Genomic DNA, 20,243 nt, shown 5'->3' on the forward strand with positions numbered 1-20,243 from the left:
CACACAATTGGACAGGCCGTGATGACATCACTCTCATGCATGCGCAGCTCTGTGCAGATTAACGCTGACAGGCACTGAGAGACGCTTACCCATAGGGTCTCTTCTGTCATAAAAATACTACCTGTTACCAATTTTTTTTCATGTTCAATTCCACTTTAACCTCTTTAGCTCTGCCACATAGCAATTTTACTGCTACAGTGCAGCGGATCATATTATATACACACACACAATATCTCACAAAAGTGAGTACACCCCTCACATTTTTGTAAATATTTTATTATATATTTTCATGTGACAACAGTGTGCAGCGTATGGTCTGAGCACTGACAGGCTGACCCCCACCCACCCCTTGAACCCCTTCAGCAATGCTGGCAGCATTCATACATCTATTTCCCAAAGACAACCTCTGGATATGATGCTGAGCACGTGCACTCAACTTCTTTGGCCGACCATGGCAAGGCCTGTTCTGAGTGGAACCTGTCCTGTTAAACCGCTGTATGGTCTTGGCCACCGTGCTACAGCTCAGTTTCAGGGTCTTGGCAATCTTCTTATAGCCCAGGCCAGGGATGGCAAACCTTGGCACCCCAGATGTTTAGGAACTACATTTCCCATGATGCTCATGCACTCTGCAGTGTAGTTGAGCATCATGGGACATGTAGTTCCAAAACATCTGATGTGCCAAGGTTCACCATCCCTGGCCTAGGCCATCTTTATGTAGAGCAACAATTCTTTTTTCAGATCCTCAGAGAGTTCTTTGCCATGAGGTGCCATGTTGAACTTCCAGTGACCAGTATGAGAGAGTGAGATTGATAACACCAAATTTAACACACCTGCTCCCCATTCACACCTGAGACCTTGTAAACACTAACGAGTCACATGACACCGGGGAGGGAAAATGGCTCATTGGGCCCAATTTGGACATTTTCACTTAGGGGTGTACTCACTTGTGTTGCCCGTGGTTTAGACATTAATGGCTGTGTGTTGAGTTATTTTGAGGGGACAGCAAATGTACACTGTTATACAAGCTGTACACTCACTACTTTACATTGTAGCAAAGTGTCATTTCTTCAGTGTTGTCACATGAAAAGATATAATAAAGACATAATAAAATATTTACAAAAATGTGAGGGGTGTACTGCCTCTTGTGAGATACTGTATGTGCCACTTTGTTTTCGTTGACTAAGATACATTTACGTTTTTGGTTGTAACATGACAAAATGTGGAACATTTCAAGGGGTATAAATACTTTTTCAAGGCACTGTATGATTACATTATATATATTCCGGTTCTTCCGGGTTGGGCGCACACATGTAATCCCAATAGGCGCGCTGATTGTCAGCAGGCTTCACACTTAATTCAGATGCGGCCAGGGGCGGACTGACAACTCATGGGGCCCCCGGGCAATAGGAGATTATGGGGCCCCTGGGCAATAGGAGAAGATTATGGGGCACCCGGGCAATAGGAGATTATGGGGCCCTCAGGCAATAGGAGAAGATTATGGGGCCCCTGGGCAATAGGAGAAGATTATGGGGCCCCCAGGCAATAGATTATGGGGCCACACAGTATACACACACACACACACACACACATACAGTATACACACACAGACACCCAATATACACACAGTATACACACACACACTGAAAAGGCACTGGAGAGGTGGGGCAGTTATAATCTTGGGATTTAAAAAAAAACAAAAAACAAAAAACTGATTTTTACATACTGTCCCTGTTTTTATTGAAGCTGGACACCCCGATGGGGCCCCTTAGTGGCATGGGGCCCTCAGGCAGTGCCCGAGTGCCCGAATGGTCAGTCGCCCCTGGATGCGGCTCACAGCAGGGGTCTGGTGCGTATATGTTCCAGGGACAAATCAGGCCTGAAATTCCAACCTAAAAACTGAGCCAAAGACGCACAGGATCTCTGTGCAATGCACTCTGCAGCCACCCCAGAGATGTGTGAACCGACTCCATTGAGAGCCGGTCAGTCTCCTGTCATGCGAATTGAATGCAGAGAAACCTGCAACCAATTCGCATAAGTGTGAACCCAGCCTTACAGGGTTATTAAACCTAAAAATGTTTTTTACCTTAATGCATTGTTTGCATTGAGGTAAAAAAAAGCTTAGTTTCTCTGTGCCCCCCCTTGTGAAAGGGAAGAGAGGAGAGAAGAGATGAGTGCTGTGCAGGGCTGCATCTTTTCTCTCATACTTCCTCTATACACAGAATTTGAGCAGCAGCAGCAGGAGCCATTGGCTCTTGCTGCTGTCAGAAGAAGTGGGGGGGGGGGGTTGGACCTAAGTCCTGCTGTTTAAGTCTATGGTGTGCAGCTCCGTAGATACACAGGTTGGGAGTGCAGGGACTACACCCCCCCCCCCCCCATAGCCAGCGGTTGGCTATAGTGGTCCCTCAAAAGAAGAGGAGGCTCCAAGATCCCTGCCGGGGACCCCAGAAGACGAGGATTGGGGCCACTCTGTGCAATACCATCACGGCACAGAGCAGGCAAGTATAACATGTTTGTCATTTTAATAAAAAAAATTTGGAGAGTTTAGTAACACTTTAGGCTGGGTTCACACCTATGAACCCCGCATCCAATTTGCATGACAGGAGATTGTGACCGACTCTATGGAGCCGGTACACACATCTCCGTTGCGGCTGCGGAGCGGCTTGCACAGGTGTGCTGTGCGTCTTTGGCTCTGTTTCAGGGCTGAATTCAGGCAAAAATTCAACCCTGGTTTGTCCCTGAAAAGGAGAAGAGGGACACACCGGACCCCTGCTGCGACCCGCTTAAATCGGAGGTGTGAACCCAGCCTGAAGCTTGTTGAAAGCCTGCTAGCAGCTGGCAATCAGGACTCTCATTAAGATCGGTGTATAACATTTCCAAACAGGATCTGAAGGGCTCTTTAACGACTTAAGGACCACCCACCATAGATATACTGTGGCAGGGCGGCCGCTCGTATGTGATCTGACACTCCTGGGTCTCGGGTGTGTGCGCCGCCGACGGTGGGTACCGCAGACTCGATGTCCACCAGCTGTTCGTACACAGGCAGAACGACAATCTGCCTATGTAAACAAGGTAGATCGCTGATCTGTCAGTAGGGAAGGCATTGATCCTGTGTTCCTGCAAAGCAGTGACATGGATCCCTGCCTTCCCCTAGTAAAAGCACCTCCTACAGTAGACAACATCACAGGCGAGGCACACAGGTAACCCTTTAATCACCCCTGATCTTGACCCCTTCCCAGCCACTGTCATTAGTACAATGACTGCATATTTTTTTAGCACTGATCACTGTAATAATGTCACTGGTTCCCAAAAAGTGTCAGTTAGTGTCCAAATTGTCCGATGCAATATATCGCAGTCCCGCTACAAGGCGCTGATCGCCACCATTACTAGTAAAATATAAATATCCCAGAGTTTGTAGACGCTATAACTTTTGTGCAAACCAATCAATATACGCTCATTGGGATTTTTTTTTTTACCAAAAAACATGCATTAGAGTACATACTGGCCTAAATTAAAGAAATTTGAATTCTACAATTTTTTTTAAATTTTTTTTATTATTGGACGCGTTTTATAACAAAGTAAAAAATGTCCCCCCTTTCAAAATTGTCGGTCTTTTGTTTATAACCCAAAAAATAAAAAACCCAAAAGGTGATCTAATACCACCAAAAGATTGTGGGGGGGGGGGGGGGAATAAATAAAATTTGGGTACAGCGTCGCACGACCGCGCAATTGTCAGTTAAAGTAACGCAGTGCCGTATCGCAAAAAAAAAAAAAAATGACCTGGTCGTGAAAGGGGTAAATTTTCAGGAGGGCAAGTGGTTAGGGAAGTTTCCCCACTAGGATAAAAACAGCATTCAAGTAGAGTTCCACCCACTTTTACAACTCTTCAGCATCCCTCACTAAACTGTGCACTGTAAACGAATTGGATATATTTTTTTTTTCTCAGCACCTACCTGTATATCTGCTGTATTCATTTTTCACTTCCTCCTCCCTGGCCGTGGCCCATCGCATCATTTCCTGTTTGCAATGCCTTCTGGGAAGGGGCAGCAACTTCCTCTGGCACTGTCGTTGTTATGGAAACCTGACCTGAAACCAATTACACTGCTTATGCTGCACTGAGCATGTGCGAGATCTGCAAGGATGAGATCCAGGAAGAAATACAGTCTGGCTTCAGATGCCCACACTTAAGATGGCCACGGCCTTCTGTAAGTTTAAAAAAATAACAAACTACTGCTATAAACTAACAAAACAGACCTTAGTTTACAGACTAACTTTACTAGAATACATTAAGCTTGTGTATTATAGGGGTAATTTTATTTAAAAAGTATAATTTCGGCCGGAACATCACTTTAAGCCCGCGTTCACACTGATGTGTGTTAGACATCATGTGATTTCAAACCGGCAATGCAGTCCGACTTCTAGGGCAATTTACAGACATCTCTGTGGGTTCCTGCACAGATATCTATTCAAATCGCCCCTGAAAGTTGCCAGAAGTAGTACAGGAATTACTTGGGGAATCGGAGTGGTGCTCATTCGGACAGTGCCATTGCTGGTAATAGTCGCTGATTTGCTGTGCGATTTGACAGGTCAATGTGAACGTGGGCTAAAAACATGAGGGTATCAAACCCCACCTATCAAAGTAAATGGCTGGAGATCTGCATTCGGTATCACTCTCCCCCCCATACACACACAATGAAGATACCACATACACACATAGTGGTGGAAAAGACACGCCTTGCTTTTCTGTTAAAGTAAAATTCCAGGTTTGTTAAGGAAAAAATATATCTTTTATTGAGACAAATTCATTTTCATGTTTATTTTACATTCCAGCATTGTGCATGATGAAGAGTCACTGAACTCAATTCTTTCAGCAACAGAAAATTAAAGCAGTCATCTGTTTTCACAGGCAGGATTGTACTTTTTATAGGGGCTTATGGCCTTCTTACAATGTGCATTAGAAGCTGCAGCCGCCTCATTTCCTGACTGGAGGACATCCACCATCATCTAGCCCTCTCCTCCTCAGCCTGACTGTCCCTTGTGTGCTCCTTTCATTCACCTGATTTCAGTTCTTTCAAACATGGAAGCTCAGCAGCACTTGACCTTGGGTAGTCTCCTTGCAAATACAAGCCTGCTTAGAACACCCATCAAGGCATGGAAATTTGCATATCTCCTCCCAAGAGCCAGCCCATTGCTTACATCCCAGCTGAGAATTCTTGAGAGGAGTACTGAGGCCGGGTGCTGGGATGTTTTCAGGATGCACAGCACTGTCTGCCCCTCCCACCAGCCATAATATGCCTGCATTACATAGAGAAGAACAGAGACCCAGTGGTTACATTGCTGGGTCTAAATTAGGGTAAGAAAAAAAAAATTAAAATTATTTAACCGCTTCAGCCCCTGAAGGATTCGCCCCCTTCCGGACCAGAGCATTTTTTGCGATATGGCACTGCGTCGCTTTAACTGAAAATTGTGCGGTCGTGCAATGTTACACCCAAACAAAATTGAAGTCCTTTTTTTCCTACAAATAGAGCTTTCTTTTGGTGGTATTTGATCACCTCTGTGGTTTTTAGATTTTGCGCTATAAACAAAACAAAAACAAAAAAAAAAAAAAAAAAAAAAAGGGCGACAGGTTTGAAAAAAAAAAAAAAAAAGAGCAAGATTTTTTACTTTTTGCTATAATAAATATCCCCAAAAAACATAATTTTTCCTCTGTTTAGGCCGATATATATTCTACATATTTTTGGTAAAAAAACGCATTAAGCGTATATTGATTGGTTTCCACAAAAGTTATAGCATCTACAAAATAGGGGGAAAATGTATGGCGTTTTTATTATTCTTTTTTTATTAGTAATGGTGGTGATCTGCAATTTTTATCGTGACTGCAACATTGCGGCAGACACATCGGACACTTTTGACACATTTTTGGGACCAGTGATATTTATACAGCGATCAGTGCTATAAACAAAATAAACGAATTACCATTTAACCACTTGCCGACCGGCTCACGCCGATATACGATGGCAGAGGGGCACATACAGGCAGATTAACGTACCTGTACATTGCCCTTTAAGAAGCTGTTTGCGGGCGCGACCTCCGTGAGTGTGATCGCGGGTCCCACGGACTCAATGTCCGCGGGGATACCCGCGATCGTCTCATGGAGAGGAAGAACGGGGAAATGCTGATGTAAACAAGCCTAATGACACTGATCACAGCTCCCTGTAATCGGGAGCGGTGATCAGTGTCGTGTCACACATAGCCCCTCCCCCCCACAGTTAGAATCACTCCCTAGGGCACACTTAACCTGCGATTTATTTTTATTTTTATCATGACTGCGACATTATGGCGGACACATCGGACACTTTTGGCGCTATTTTGGGACCATTCACATTTATACAGCGATCAGTGCGATTAAAAATGCATTGATTTTTGTGTAAATGTGACTGGCAGAGAAGAGGTTAAACACTAGGGGGCGATCAAGGGGTTAACTGTGTTCCCTCAGCAGAGGGGATGGGCTCACTAGAACATGAGATCACTGCTCCCGATGACAGGGAGCAGTAGATCCCTGTCATGTCACTAGGCAGAACAGGAAAATGCCTGGTTTACATCTCCCCATTCTGCCTCTCTGTGTCACGATCACAGGCTACCGGCAAACATAGAGTCTGCGGGACCCGCGGGCACGCTCACGTGGCGGGCGCCAGGTACGCCCATTTGCGCAGCCGCGCCATTGTGCCAATGTATATCATTATGTGCTGGATGACAAGCGGTTAAAGTATACAGTGGGGACAGAAAGTATTCAGACCCCCTTAAATTTTTCACTCTTTGTTATATTGCAGCCATTTGCTAAAATCATTTCAGCTCATTTTCTCCTCATTAATGTACACACAGCACCCCATATTGACAGAAAAACACAGAATTGTTGACATTTTTGCAGGTTTATTAAAAAAGAAAAACTGAAATATCACATGGTCCTAAGCCTGAGGTCCTGAGCACTCTGGAGAAGGTTTTCGTCCAGGATACCCCTGTACTTGGCCGCATTCATCTTTCCCTCGATTGCAACCAGTCGTCCTGTCCCTGCAGCATTCCCTTTTGGGTACCTGTTTTTCGTATGGCTGAGTATTAACGTTGAAGGATCATTTATCGTCTCATCAGTGAACCTGCCATCCTACAACATTCTTTGGATATGGTTACAAGCCTTTACTGACTCCCAGACTGGAAAGCTGGGTGTCATTGTGATCTGGTGAGTGGGGACACATGTGGGGGTGTCTTGGTACACCTGAAATTTTTTCTGCAACATTTTCTCTGCACTTCCCGCACACATTTTTACACACTATTTGTGAAGCACCTTCATAGTTTTGTATGGACTTTTTGTTTTTTGTTATCACTTATTAATGTTTTTTGTTTGTGAGTGCTGTATTTATATATTCCTATGGGTCATGTTCACATCTGTGTGTTTTATAGAAATGGTCAGGGACTTTGTTTTGGTTCCATAGACTTCAATTGATCAAAAACGTGTATTGAAAAACACAAGTTGCAAACTGCATAGGTGTGAACCAGGCCTTAATGTATTCCTGATGGGGGGGGGGGGGGGGACTCTTCCTGCATTTGCAGGGGCCCAGCTCCTCTATGATGGGATGGCAGTCTCTGCTGTGCACCCTCTGTCCCTGGGCACATGCCAGCCCTACACCACCATACCATGCCATGCCAGGCCTGGAACACAGAGCCCATTCAACCTTCCAAAGGGGGGGGGGGGGGGGGGGGGGGAGGCGCTGTGTACACCGGGTGATTTTAGAACACAAATAGAACAGATCCAAAATTAACAGCATATAATATTGTGCACAGAAAATATCCTCAGCCTGGAAGGCGAGAGCAGTCAGGTTTAAACATTTAAAGGTTAAATGAAAGATTAATGAAAGATTAACTCCAAATATTCTGTCCACCCCGTCAGACCCCACTGCCCATAGCAGCCGCCATGCCCGTGTAGTGGCCCTTACACAGCCCTGGAAAGAGAATCCATCATAATGCTTGCAATGGCAAGCACTCACCTTCCCAGAGGAAAAAGCCTCAGATGTGCATCTCATTGGTCAGTAGCTCAGCACTGACCAATGAGCGCATTGTTAAAGGATAGTCACTCCAGGGCTTCGTTTTGTGGTGTATGGTGAACCCGCAGCACAGGCACCATACAGGGTCCGGTGGAGGGGCCAGGATATTTGGAGCCAATAGCCCCATTTTCAAGTGTAAATGGATCCTGAAGGGCAAGTTCCTTTTTTCACAAAAAATAAATATGAAATGGTGAACTTACTCTCTAGGCCCCATTCACACTTGCGAATAGGACTGTTAGCGATTACATGAGAGACCCAGCAAGGGTTCCCGGGATTTGCTTTCAATGGGGCTGCTGCCCACAGCTGTGGGAGGCTGACAACTCCCGCATGTAATCGCTCCTGGACCAATTACTAGTTAATGATTAACCACTTCCCATCCCGCGTATAGCAATATGACGGCCGCAAGGTGGCCCTCATCCTAGGCGGCTGTCATACAACGCCCTCGGCTTCCTGGCCGTCTAGGGGGCGCGCGCGCCCACCATATCACTCAGGAGCCGATGTGTGTGGACGGTGGCCGCGATGTCCACCAGGCACCCGCAATTACTTGTCATAGAGCAGGGACAGGGATCTGTGTGTGTAAACACACAGATCCACGTCCTGTCAAGGGAGAGGAGACCAATTGTGTGTTCCTTGTATATAGGGACACTGATCGGTCTCCTCCCCCCACAGTTAGAATCACTCCCTAGGTAAGAAAATTTAACCCCTTGATAGTGTTAACCCCTTCCCTGCCAGTGACATTTATACAGTAATCAGTGGATATTTATAGCACTGATAGCTGTAGAATTGTCAATGGTCCCAAAATAGTGTCAAAAGTGTCCAATAAAGTGCCATAAATCTTTCCCCTCTTTTGTAGGCACTATAAATTTTGCGCAAACCAATCAATATACGCTTATTGAGATTTTTTTAGCAAAAATATGTAGAAGAATACATATCGGCCTAAACTGAGGAAGTCTTTTTTTTTTTTTTTTTTTTAATTGGGATATTTATTATAGCAAAAAGTAAAAAAATATTGTGTTTTTTTCAAAATTGTCGCTCTTTTTCTGTTTATAGAGCAAAAAATAAAAAACGCAGAGGTGATCAAATACCACCAAAAGAAAGCTCTATTTGTGGGGGGGGGGGGATGATCAAAATTTCATATGGGTACAGTGTTGCATAACCACGCAATTGTCATTCAAAATGTTACAGCGCTAAAAGCTGAAAATTGGTCTGGGCAGCAAGGGGGTGAAAATGCCCGTTATTGAAGTGGTTAAGCATGTTGCAGTGCACGGTGCATGCTGATAGGAGGATAGAGCAGATTGCAAGAGAGATTAGCTCATCGCTGTGCTGATTTAGCCTTTACTGTCCAGTCAAAGGATGAGGACGGGGTGGGGACCTGAAAATAAAAGTGAAAGACAGACAGAACTATGCTGTGTGGCAGAGCTGTATAAAAAAAACCTCATGGCCAGAAATGCAAATCTTTAAGCAGGTAAATCATATATATAAATCATATGTATTCTGAGTATTTAGGAGTTTGCCCGGAGTTCAGCTTTAGATTTGCCATACTGCACTGGGCACAAAGCTCCTGTGTGCTGAGCCACCCCACAGGTGCCAATAAAAAAGAAAAAAAGGGAAGAAGAAGTTTAGCTCAACGTGTATACAGGAGGGGTTGAGGGTGGGTGTGGAGGTAGTTGAAATCAGAACAGAGGGTTCAAGTGGTAAAATATTTCACAAAGAGAGGAGCAGGAAGTTTCTTGTGGACGCTGTAGAGTGAACATTGCTTATACTCGCATGGCCAGTCATTCCAGGCATAGCGGACTCCTTGAGGTTCAGGGCATCCAACAAATGAGATGGTGACTGTTTTTGGAGATATAACCAGATAGGAGGCCGGTACAGGAACCCACTTGTAGCTTTCGCCTTTGGCAGGGCTGCAATATACCTGGAGACAAACAAAGGGTAGGTCAACGTCATGGCAAACACACACTATTTTATAGTCACAATTTTCAAAGCCCTAGTCAAGTAAAATAGGATTTTTATATAACAGCTTACCTGTAAAATCCTTTTCTTTCGATGGACATCACGGTACACAGAGCCACAGTAATAACTGATGGGTTATGTAGGTACCTTTTAGGTATTGGACACTGGTCACACCCTAATCAGGAAGTTCAACCCCCTATATAATCCCTCCCCTTCCAGTTTTGTAGCAAAGCAATATAAGTGTATTAGAAGAGGGGCGGGACCTCTGTGTCCCATGATGTCCATCGAAAGAAAAGGATTTTACAGGTAAGCTGTTATAAAAAATCCTATTTTCTTTCTCGGACATCACGGGACACAGAGCCACAGTAATAACTGATGGGATGTCCCAAAGCAATGCCAACTGGGGGGGGGAAACACAACCAAGTAGGGTGCAATCAGACCTGAGGACCCTGTACCGCTGTCTGGAGCACACTAGGCGATATCCTCATGCCTTCTCACACCCACCTGATACAATCTGGTGAATGTATGGACTGAAGACCAGGTTGCGGCCTTGCAGATCTGAGCCATAGAAGCCTGGTGATGCACTGCCCAAGAAGCACTAATAGCCCTTGTGGAATGTGCCTTGATCTGAAACGGAGGGATCTTCTGTTTCAAACCGTAAGCTTGAATAATCAATTGTCGAATCCATTTAGAAATGGTCGCTTTTGACGCTGCCTGTCCTCTATTGGGACCCTCTGGCAGCACAAACAAAACATCCGTTTTGCGAATTTGAGCAGTTGCTTCCAGATTTTGACTGCTCTTACTACATCCAAAGAATGTAGCGATCTCTCTTCCGAAGAACAGGGATCTGGAAAAAAGGAAGGCAGAAAAATGTCTTGGTTTAGATGAAAATCTGAAACCACCTTCGGTAAAAAACTAGGATGAGGGCGCAATACCACTCTATCCCTGTGTACAATCAAATAAGGCTCCTTACAGGAAAGAGCTGCTAATTCTGATACTCTTCTAGCAGAAGAAATGGCTACCAGAAAAATTAACTTCCTTGTCAGCAAGACCAAAGGAATCTGACGTATTGGTTCAAAAGGCTGTTTCTGTAACACTTTCAGAACCAAGTTCAAGTCCCAGGGGTTTAGGGGCGCTTTAATCGGAAGATTAAGACTCATCACCCCCTGCATAAAGTTTCGGACCAAAGAATGCGAAGCAAGTGGCCGTTGAAACAATACTGATAAGGCCGAGACCTGGCCCTTGATGGTACTCAAGGCCAGCTTCATCTCTAATCCTAATTGCAGAAAATCAAGAATTCTACCTATCACATATTTTCTGGGATGCCAACCCCTGGATTCACACCAGGATACATAAGCTTTCCAGACTCTATGATAAATCATTCTGGAAGCTGGCTTCCTTGCATTGATCAAGGTAGATATGACAGGACCTGAAAGCCCACGACTCTTCAGAACGTGGGTTTCAAATAGCCAAACCGTCAAATTTAGCGTTTGTAAAGCAGGATGGAACATTGGACCTTGAGATAACAGGTCTGGGCGTACCGGTAGTGTCCACGGGGAACCCACCGTCATCCTTACCATTTCTGCATACCAAGTCCTTCTGGGCCAAGCGGGGGTCACCAGAAGTACCGACTTCCTTTCCTGCCTGATCCTGCGAAGGAGTCGTGGCAGTAGCAGAATAAGCGGGAATGCATAAATCAGTGTGAACCGATGCCACGGAATCACCAACGCATCTGTGCCGCATGCAAGAGGATCTCTCGTCCTTGCCACAAATCTGTCTATCTTTTTGTTGAATCGGGATGCAAAGAGATCTACATCTGGAACCCCCCATCTTTGGCATATGGCCCAAAAGACGTCGGGGTGAAGAGACCATTCCCCTGGGAGTAACTGCTGGCGACTTAGATAGTCCGCCTGCCAGTTCTCTATCCCTGGAATGAAAACTGCCGATATGCATGGTACATGCATCTCTGCCCAGACTAAGATCTGGTTCACCTCCTTTTTGAGCAGCTCGGCTCCGGGTGCCTCCCTGATGATTGACATAAGCCACTGCTGTGGCATTGTCGGACTGGATCCTGACCGGGCAACCCTGTAGCCTGATAGTCCAGGTTTTTAGGGCTAGGTATACCGCCCGGATCTCCAGAATGTTGATGGGTAAGGTCCTCTCGGTCTTGGACCATAGCCCCTGGATGTTCTGGACTGTTCCAGAACTGCGCACCAACCTGACAGACTGGCATCTGTTGTTACCACCGTCCAGGTAACCGGTAGAAAGGATTTCCCCTTCTGCAGGTTTTCGGGTATGAGCCACCAATTGAGGCTCTGACTCACCGCATGCGATAGGTGCATCGGAAAGTCTAATGCCTGAACCTTCTTGTTCCAGGCCGACAGAATACTGTGTTGCAGCAGTCTTGAATGGAACTGAGCATAGGGAACTGCTTCGAATGAAGACACCATCTTCCCCAGCAGCCTCATACAAAGGCGGACAGAAGGACCCTTCTTGATCCTGACTGTCAGAATCAGTTCCCTAAAAGCAGTAATCTTTGCCTGAGGAAGAAAAACTTTCTCCCGGCTTGTATCTATGATCAGACCCAAATACTGCAGTCTTCTTACTGGTTTTAGGAAAGACTTTTCTAGGTTGAGGATCCAACCTAGTTGTTCCAGATACTTGACCGTGGTCCTCAAGTTCCCGTTCAAGGAGGCTACCGACCGGTCTATCAAGAGCAGGTCGTCTAGGTATGCTATAACAGTTATACCCTGAGCCCTTAATCTGGCCAGAGGAGGAGCCAATATCTTTGTGAACACTCGAGGTGCAGTGGCTATCCCGAAGGGCAGAGCCACAAACTGGAAATGGCGCCCTCCTAACTCGAAGCGTAGAAACTTCTGGTGAGCAGGAAAAATGGGCACATGTAGATATGCATCTCTGATGTCTATCGATGCCAAAAATTCTCCTCCCTGCAGGATGGAGACTACTGTCCGAATTGATTCCATGCGGAAGGACTGAATCCTTAGGAATCGATTCAGATCTCTTAAATCCAGAATGGGTCTGACATCCCCATTTGGTTTTTGGACCGTAAAAAGGTTGGAATAGAAGCCCAATCCTTGATCCTTTGTGGGAACCACCATAATGACCTCTTGCGACAAGAGTCGCTCTAACGCTAGAAGGAGCGACTGCTTCTTCTCTGGGTCTCTGGGAACACTTGATCTGAAGAAACGAGGAGAGGGAAATTCTTGGAACTCCAGCCTGTACCCTAAGGTTACCGTGGAGATTACCCATCTGTCCTGGAAGTCCTCCTGCCAGAGCCTTGAGGACTGCAGCCGTTTTCCCCCCCACTCGAGCGAGCGGGGGCGCACCTTCATGAAGAGGCCTTAGTATCTTGTCTAGAAGACTTCTTTCCCCAGTACTTCTTTTGTCCCTGGGGTTGACTCTTGTTTCTTGCCCCAGACGGAGGAGGCCATCGTGACTGCCTGGAGGCTGATGCCCCTGGTGCTGGGGAAAGAGTCCGTTTGAAAGAGGGACGCTTTTCCCACAAGAGATTCTCTTGATATAGTTATCCAAGTCTTCTCCAAACAACCTTGCACCACGAAAAGGAAACCCAGCCAAGAGCTTCTTAAATGGTGCTTCGGCTGACCAATTTTTCAACCATAAGATTCTACACATATGCACCAACCCAAGTGAAAGGCGAGAGGTTTGCATGATAGAATCTCTGATGGCGTCAACAACATAACATAAGGCTGCTGGAAGGTTAGCAAACCCCTGGGCGTGTTGTTCAGGTAATTCTTTGATGACCTGCTTAACATGGTCTCTTAAGTATTGACAGACTCCAATCGCTGCTACTGCAGGTTGGGCCACTGATCCTGCTAAGGAAAAAACATCCTTTAATAAGGATTCCATCTTTTTATCCACAGGATCCCTGAGCATCTGAGCGTTGTCTACAGGACAAGTCAGACTACTATTTATAGAGGAAATGGCCGCATCAATGGCCGGCATTCCCCACATCATAAATTTTTCTTCCATAGCATAAAGTGTTGAAAACTTTTTTGGCGGAAGAAATCGCTTATCTGGGTGATCCCACTCAGAATAAAAGGAGCTTTTCAAGTAAATTATGAACAGGAAAAGCATGTGCTATTTGAGAAGGTTTCAGTGACCCCAAAGAAGATGAAGATTCCTTAACAGATTCAGGTACGGGCAACTTAAATGTGGAGCGGACCAATCCAGTAAGGATCTGCACTAAGACCTTCTCCTCTTGGGAAGTCGCAGAGGGTCCCATCCTGATCCTCTGAAGGGGATTCATCTCCTTTATCCCAGAGCTCCTCTGTCTGAGGGTCTTGGGAAACAGAGGAAGGCCTAGTACGTTTTCTTCCACTGAGTGAAGCTGTAATCACGGCCATTAATCTTTCCTCTAACCCAGTAATAGTTGAGGAAAAAACCTCTTGTGTAATGTATACAGGGGCTGAAGTGCCGGAAGCAGGTGTAGCCCCTGACCCCAACGGCTCTCCCTGGCTAGCCATCCCTGGCCCCTCAGGGGGGGAGGGTGTAGCAGACAGGGGGTCCTCAGAACCTGCTTGAGATCCCCTAGTGTCTCTGGTTCTTGGTGTACTTGAACCTCTTCTACACATAGTGCAAAGCAACAAGGTGTGAGGTATCCAAAAAAATGAACACTGACTGCTGAGCGATGTAGTCTGGCAAAGCCTTGCTACCAAATGCCCAGTCTGGTGTTACCTTAGTAAATGCAGCCTAGGAGAATGCCTGTGTCCCACCTTACATGCTGTCAGCTCTGTGTCCCTCCAAGGCTCAGAGCACCTGTAAAGTGTGCTTTAAATAGCCATGCTTTCTGGCACTGTGGGCATCTGAGCATGCTGACCCTGTGCTGACGCCCCGCCCCCCCCCTCGTTTTCAAAAAACAAGCACTTCCCGCGCAAGCCGACACTTCCTGGACAAGCATGGAGGAAGGCTGGGGGTGGAGGAAGAAGGAGGAGGCCGGCAGTGATGGGGCCTGCATTGCAATGGCGGCAGCGGCGGTGACAGTGCGGTGTAAAACCGCCTTACAGCACACCTATAGCCTCCCCCTAGCCTGGGGGGAAAATCTTACATGAGAAATCCCCCATCCATCCTACCTGGAGCTGGTCGGAAGAGCCTGTGCAGCGCCGAACGCTGAGAAAGAAAACAGCACGAGAAGGTATGTGCTCTTGGCAGCCCCCGGTGGTCACAATAGGCATAACATGCATTTACCTTAAAGGAGAAAAACCACTAGAATTCAAAAATTCTGTGGAATCTCCTCTTACCTTATCCAGCCGCAGGATTCTGTATACACAGACCCAATCTTCACCTCTCACGGTGGGCTCCGTTTGAAAAAATCGTCAGAGACTGGGGCCCCCTACGAATAGGGGGATCCACAGTTCTGGCCCTGTAAAAGCACCCAGCCAGAAATTAGGAGGTTTAAAGCCATTTTCTGATCTGCGGGGTCCAGCTCTCTAAAAAGTACGTCCCTTTGAATTTGCCACCAATTTGTGGGTCCCGGGAACTCGATGTTCGCCAGCGGCCTGTGCTTGCGGTGTGGAGAGGTAGAACGGGGAGATGCCTTTATAAACGAGGCATTTCCCTGTTCTGCCTTGTGACATGACAGAGATCACTGCTCCCTGTCATTAGGAGCAGTGATCACTATCATGTTGGTGGTAGCCCCTCCCCCCTACAGTTAGAACACCTCCCTAGGACACACATAACCCTTTGATCGCCCACTAGTGTTTAACCCCTTCCCTGCCAGTGTCATTTACACAGTAATCAGTGCATTTTTACAGCCCTGATCACTGTATAAATGACAATGGTCCCAAAATGGTGTCAAAAGTGTCCGCTGTAATGTCGCAGTCACGATAAAAAAAAAAAAAAAAAAAAGAGACACTAGACGCTATAACTTTTGTGCAAACCAATAAATATACGCTTATTGCGATTTTTTTTTACCAAAAATATGTGGAAAAATACATATTGGCCTAAACTGAGAAAGAAATTTGTTTTGTTTTTTTATAAATTTTTTGGTGATATTTATTACAGCAAAAAGTAAAAAAAAATATTGCTTTTTTTTCAAAATTGTCGTTCTTTTTTTGTTTATAGCGCAAAAAATAAAAACCGCAGGAGGTGATAAAATACCACCAAAAGAAAGCTCTATTTGTGTGAAAAAAAGGACGTCAATTTTGTTTGGGTACAACGTCGCACGACCGCGCAATTGTCAGATAAAGCGACGCAGTGCCAAATCGCAAAAAATGCTCTGGTCAGGAAGGGGGTAAAATCTTCCTGGGCTGAAATGGTTAATGGGATGATAGTGAAGCTGCTTTGCTAGTGATACTGATGTAGTTTTGCCAAACGTATTTTAAAAGGCATTTGTTTTGTGCGATCTGAAAATCGCGAATCAACGCTCACCAAACTTCTACTAACACGAAATTAGCAGAAGGGGCCCAAAGGGTGGCGCTTGAGAACAGAACTTCCTTTTTATATTCTCATAGTACGTCACTATGTTCGGGTTTGTCAAACGACAATTTGCGGATAGTTATTATGCTAGACAAAAATCAGACGTTCAGTCGTCCAACAATCAAACTGTATGTACGAGGCCTTAGACTACAAGCTGAGGTCTGTTCGCATGGACCATAAGGTTTGTTCTTGGATAGAAAACTGGTTAGAGGGGCGTGTCCAAAGGGTGGTGATAAATAACGTGTACTATGACTGGAGTGGTAAGTGGGGTACAACAAGGCTCTGTCTTGGGACCAATTCTATTTAATTTATTCATAAATTATATAAAAGGGTCGGTATAAATAGCTCAATTTCAGTTTTTGCAGACGACACAAAAATAAGCAGGGCTATAACTTCACAGCAGGATATAGGAATTTTACAAAAAGACCTGAACAAAATAATGGGGTGGGCAAATACATGGCAAAATGAGGTTTAATGTGAAGAAATGTAAAGTGATGCACTTGGGGGCTAAAAACAAATGCAAACTAATCACCAAGGGGGGAACCTCTGGGGGGGAATCAAGGATGGAGAAAGATCTGGGGGTCCTAGTAGAAGACAAACTGAGCAATAGCATGCCATGTCAAGCTGCAGCTACCAAAGCCGGCAGAATTTTTTTCTTCTTTTTTTTCTATACTAAAAGTGAATATACTGCAGAGTTAAAACTATAATTGTGCCACTTTATAAAACTCTGGTTTGGCCACATCTGGAGTATTTCATCCAGTTCTGGTCACCAGTCCTCAGAGGGGATGTGCTGGAGATGAAGTGTCCAGAGAAGGGCAACCAAAACAATAAGCGGACTGGAGGACCTCAATTATGAGGAACGACTTCAAGCACTAAATTTATTCTCACTGGAGAAGAGACGTTTGAGAGGGGATATGATAGCGATTTACAAATACCTCAATGGTGACCCCAGCATAGGAACAAACTATTCAGTCTCAGGGAGTGCAAGAGGACACAGGGCCACACAATGAGATTGAAGGAGAAGAGGTTTAACCTAAAGCTGCGTAGGGAGATTTTCACTGTCAGGGTGATAAGAATGCGGAACACTCTTCCACAAATGGTGGTGTCCACAGGAAGTATTGATATTTTTAAGATTTTTAAGATGCATGACTCCTGGACATGCATCTTAGTGAACACAACATACAGGGATATGGGAAATGATTTAGACATTGACACACGTACACCAACACAGGTTGAACTGGATGGACCATTGACTTTATTCAACCTTACCTACTATATAACTAATATATACATAAATCACTCATCCATGGGCTGCTAAAGCATTTCTCATGATATTATGTCTGCTATAAAATAACAAGGAATTCATAGTCTGGGACATAGCTCCTCCACTTATACCCCCAGCACAAGCACAGCACCCCCCAAACAAACTTGTGTGGAGCTGCTCCAATTCGGCCGACCATACATGGTTTGAATCTTGAACCATTAATGGGCAGGCTGAATGTACCAAGTTAAAATCGATCAACTTGGGTACAACCAGCCTGCCGAATTCGCTTCTAATTATTGCAAGCGGTTGCTATAGCCACTAGCAATAATCACTGTCTTCTCCCAGCGGGGACGGCTTCCCCAACCCATGGTTGCAAGAAAGAAATTGGCACTGTGCATGGCCAGCCTAAGTCAGGTGATATACAGTGATTAAACAGATTATCTGCACAAAAAATGTAATCACTTCTTCCCTCCTTACCTCAAACATATTGTCACAGGTTCCAGTGATTAGGAGCTTCTGGTCGTATGTAATATTCATGTACAGGTAATTATAATAGACATCAATATGAACTGGAAACGGACCCCGATACTGGACTTCTTTCTCGCCGTAGGCGATGGCGCGTGCCCCGAGATAGAGCCTGTACCCCACCGTCTCTTTATCCCGTGGGTGAACACTGGAAAGGAAAAACCACTTCAGTACAATCTGAGGTTAAAGCTGAAGTTTGCTGCTGGTTGAATATTAAAGTGATTTGGAGGGTTCATTTTTTTCTTTTAATATATCAAACATATCATACTTACCTCCACTGTGCAGCTCGTTTTGCACAGAGTGCCCCTGAACATCCTCTTCTGGGGTTCCCTGGTGGCTCTCGTGGCTCCTCCCCACATCAGATAACCCCCTAGGAGAAGCGCTCTCCTGGGGGTTACCTTGCAGGCGCGCTCCCGAGTCCAGCATTTGCGTCAATAGACACGAATGCCAGACTCGGCCCCGCCCCCCGGCGTTTGCGTCATTGGATTTGATTGACAGCAGTGGGAGCCAATGGCTGCTGTCCAATCAAGAGCCAGGACCCTGTGGAGAGAGGGAGAGCGCGTCTCCGGCGACAGAAATACCGGGCTCAGGTAAATAAAACGGGGGGCTGGGGGGCCGGTTACTGACAGGTGTTTTTTCATAGGATGCATTAAGATGAAAAAAACACGAGGGTTTACAACCCCTTTAAAAACACACACACACCCCTCTAGATCCTGCCTTGGTCCTTTGTCAGCTTATTTGAGGTACTTACTAAAGATCAGAAAATCAAAACTAAAATACCACTTTTGAAGCGATCGTACACCTGATCGTTAGTACACAGCTTTCGTGAGCCGATCAGGACAGTTCATCCGAAATGGGACAAAAAAAAAAAAAAATTCTCGTATGATACCAGATCATACAATTCTTGTTCAATCAGTACAGTAATCGTCCTGGAAAAAAACCCCAAAAGAAAAAAAAAAAAAAACACACACACACAATGACAGAATACATTACATCACTTCCGAAGTTGTATTCTGTAGTATTTTTGTAAAGTTTAGTAACCTCTTCATTTTCGATATGAGACCAACATGTAAAAAAAAAAAAAATAAATAAAAAAATAAAAAAAGAATCAGTTGTCCAATATTCTCATTGTGTGTATGAGGCTTTACTATTTGACAGTTTTGTTGTTTCAACCGTTTCCCAGATGCCTAAAGTATTTCCTGGATGTTTATAAAGTGGAGTTACCAAGAACAAAAAAGGTGTCAAAAATACTCTAGATGCTGTAAAATACAGATAGAAAGACGTTATTAAAGCTGAACTTCAGGTATTGTCCTCAAAAGCCACAAAAGGATACAATGCCACTTTGTGAGCACCAAATGTCTTTTCAAGACCAGATATTACCTTGTAAAATACAATCATCCCTGCTTGTACAGAGAGCAGAGCTGTGGGAGTGATCCAGCAAGCCCCGCCCACTACAAGCTGTCTGCAGAAGACTACAGGAGGGGGCGGAGACAAGACCAGTCACCTTGCGGAAGAAGTGAGAGCATCAGTGAGTGGTCTTTATTACAGGAAGCTCCTGTACACACGCTGGATTACTGCACAGATCTGGAAGAAATACACAAAGCACACCAAGATTCAAGGAAGAATACACACGGCTCTTGTATAAAGACAATATTTGCCTTTTCTGGAATTCAGCTTTAACCACTCGCATGTGTATTGTCTGGATAGGTTGGTAATTTTGGCCATAGCCATTGCCTACCAAAACCAACTGTGGGAAATCGTTCTGAAAGAACGGTAGTGAAGTAACTGGAAATACACAGGAAGAGGTATTCACTTGATGGTTCAGATGTTTGCACGCTCACAGCAACAGGAATAAAGCTGATTACTAGGCAGATATAAATATATCATTAATTGTATTTTTTTTAAATGCAAGCAGTGTACAGTAGGTACCCGAATCTGATTTGGTATTGGCT

General features: G+C 45.1%; 1 protein-coding gene across 1 annotated transcript in view; it reads right to left on the reverse strand.

Moving 5' to 3' along the window:
* Positions 1-4,761: 4,761 nt before the first annotated feature.
* Positions 4,762-20,243, reverse strand: part of SIAE (sialic acid acetylesterase) — a 44,941-nt gene continuing 29,459 nt past the window's right edge. The window contains exons 9-10 of the mRNA XM_073603220.1: positions 18,244-18,439; positions 4,762-10,008 (exon numbers count right to left, since the gene is read on the reverse strand). Of these exons, the coding sequence (XP_073459321.1) occupies positions 9,781-10,008; positions 18,244-18,439 (424 nt within the window). The 3' untranslated portion in view covers positions 4,762-9,780. The remainder of the gene's footprint in view (positions 10,009-18,243; positions 18,440-20,243) is intronic.

Source organism: Aquarana catesbeiana, linkage group LG10 (assembly GCF_042186555.1).
Source record: "Aquarana catesbeiana isolate 2022-GZ linkage group LG10, ASM4218655v1, whole genome shotgun sequence".
In the NCBI taxonomy this organism is placed as follows: domain Eukaryota; kingdom Metazoa; phylum Chordata; class Amphibia; order Anura; family Ranidae; genus Aquarana; species Aquarana catesbeiana.